Source organism: Saprolegnia diclina, assembly GCF_000281045.1.
Source record: "Saprolegnia diclina VS20 unplaced genomic scaffold supercont1.226, whole genome shotgun sequence".
NCBI lineage: Eukaryota > Oomycota > Saprolegniomycetes > Saprolegniales > Saprolegniaceae > Saprolegnia > Saprolegnia diclina.
This window is the reverse complement of record NW_008246293.1, coordinates 3,373-5,423: the sequence shown is the minus strand read 5'-3', so window position 1 is coordinate 5,423 and position 2,051 is coordinate 3,373. Positions and strand designations below refer to the sequence as shown.

At 52.9% G+C, this 2,051-nt stretch overlaps 1 protein-coding gene across 1 annotated transcript; it reads right to left on the bottom strand.

The window, feature by feature from the left end:
- Positions 1-989: 989 nt before the first annotated feature.
- Positions 990-2,006, bottom strand: SDRG_17246 (hypothetical protein; the record flags this gene model as incomplete). Its single annotated transcript, XM_008623486.1, has 1 exon — positions 990-2,006. The coding sequence occupies one exon, from the start codon at positions 2,004-2,006 to the stop codon at positions 990-992; it is 1,017 nt and encodes a 338-aa protein (XP_008621708.1).
- Positions 2,007-2,051: the final 45 nt, after the last annotated feature.

Here is a 2,051-nt window from a genome sequence, read left to right as displayed (position 1 = left end):
TCGAACGCCGGGATCGTGTACGCCGGGTAGTCGAAGATGCTCGCGGCCGTCGCCGACGCGAGGAACGACAGGATTGCGAGCTTGGAAGCCACCATGGTTGTGGGTTGTTGATAGTAAATCGGAGAATGAGAGCGCGCTGCAATGACGAGGAGCGCTTCTCAAGACCAATGAGTGGACGACGGCAAACACACCCATCGCTTGAATTGGCCGCCAAGATTTGCCTTTTGGATTCCCACAGCATCATTAGGTGCATAAAATGTACTTCATGATATCAGATGCTTTATTCGCAGGCAATAATTGCTAGTTACATTGTAGTGTCAACAAGGACATTTGTTTATTCATGGCCTTGGTATCAAGTTTTTGGACATAAGCGGGTAAGTTTACGGCACTTGCCAGCGTCCACCTGAAGTGAATTACTTCTGGTGGACGCTAGCAAGTGCAAGGACATAAATGGGTCACTGTCGCAAACACTAAGGTCTTGCAGATGGAGTCAAACATAGTCCGTTGTGCGTGCGTTGTCAACAATTGCCGTGCGCCGGGCTGCCGGCGCATACAGAGTGATATAAGATCTGAGCTGGAGACATTACGATGCAAATGGGATTGCCATCACAGCCTCGCTAGCTACATGCAGCCTCGCCATCGGAGCAGCTGCCCATCTGAACTACTTCAACGGTGCTGTGTTGCGGCTCTGCGACTTGAAACTTCCGCGAATTTTCTTTGTCGTGTTTTAGCCACGTTCAAATTAGCATCAACATTTTGATGCTATTGTAAACAGTCCTAATCTGTGGTCATTTTAGCATTGGAGGCCCGATTTGCTAAGGAGATAATGCATTTCTGTGTGTACTAGCATGACAGTCGACTACTCATGAAGTTATGAGTATGTATCGTATACCAGTAGAAACTATTGTTGATGTCCGGAATTGTCTCACTTCTGTTATGGTACCTTTTTAGTATGACTTACCTGGTATAATCGTTTGCTTAATTAACGCCTATTTCTTCTTGCGGAGCGAGATCCAGAGGGCCACAATGCCAATCAAGCGGAAGAAGAGGTTGATCCAGATCAAAAAGATAACGTCGTAGCCCATGCTCTGCTTGTCGTGACCGAGGTTCGCGAGAACTTGAGCGCCCGTCGTCGCGGCACACGGCGCGCTGTCGCACGGAATCGTGTCGATCGAGTTCCAGAAAGCGCGACTCATGCCGCGGAAGGCGTACTTCATCGGCGAGATGAACTCGAGCCACTTCAGGTAGACGGGTACGTTGTTGGTGTTGATGAGAAGACCGCCAAAAATGAGGAGCGGGAGGATGAGGAGGATGCCAAGGATGGGCGCGACCTCGGGCGTCTTGGCAATGCACGACACCATGTAGCCGAGGCCGGTCGCCGAGCTCGAGAGGAGCGCCATGAAGAGGTAGAACGTGAAAAAGAGCGTCGCGTTCGAAGCGCCAAAACCGATCATAAAGTACGCCGGGATCAAATAGATGAGCGGGAAGAAGAACTGCAGCAAGAGCTCCGAGACGTTCTTGGCAATGTACCAGACGTACGACCGGTAGAGACCTCCGTTGTACTCGCGCTTCATGAGCGGCAGCTCGAGCGGCACGGACGCAAACTCGGGCGTCGTCGCGCTGAAAAACTGGTCGACGACGATGAAGAAGATGGCGCCCGAGAACGACTGGACGCCGGCCTGGTTCAACTCAATCTGCAGAAAGATCAAGCCAACGACGACCGAGACGATGATGCTCTGGCCAACGCGCGCCTGAAACGCAACCGAGTCACGCACGAGGCGCGCCACGTTGCGCTTGCAGAGCAAGTGCATCGAGCCAAACGTGCCGAGGTGCGAGCTTTCGTACACCATGTCGGTAGCGTCCGAGCCATCTTTGACGTCATCGTCGTTACCGATCGCGTGGCTGCGAGCGTGCCAATTGGCGACGAGGTTGTTGACGCGCGTCGCAGCCTCCGAGTTGGGGTCCAGCGCCGTGATCTGGCGCATGAAAAAGTCGGTCGGGTTCATAAAGTTGGGACATTGGTAGCCCTGCGACGCAAAGTACTCGACCGC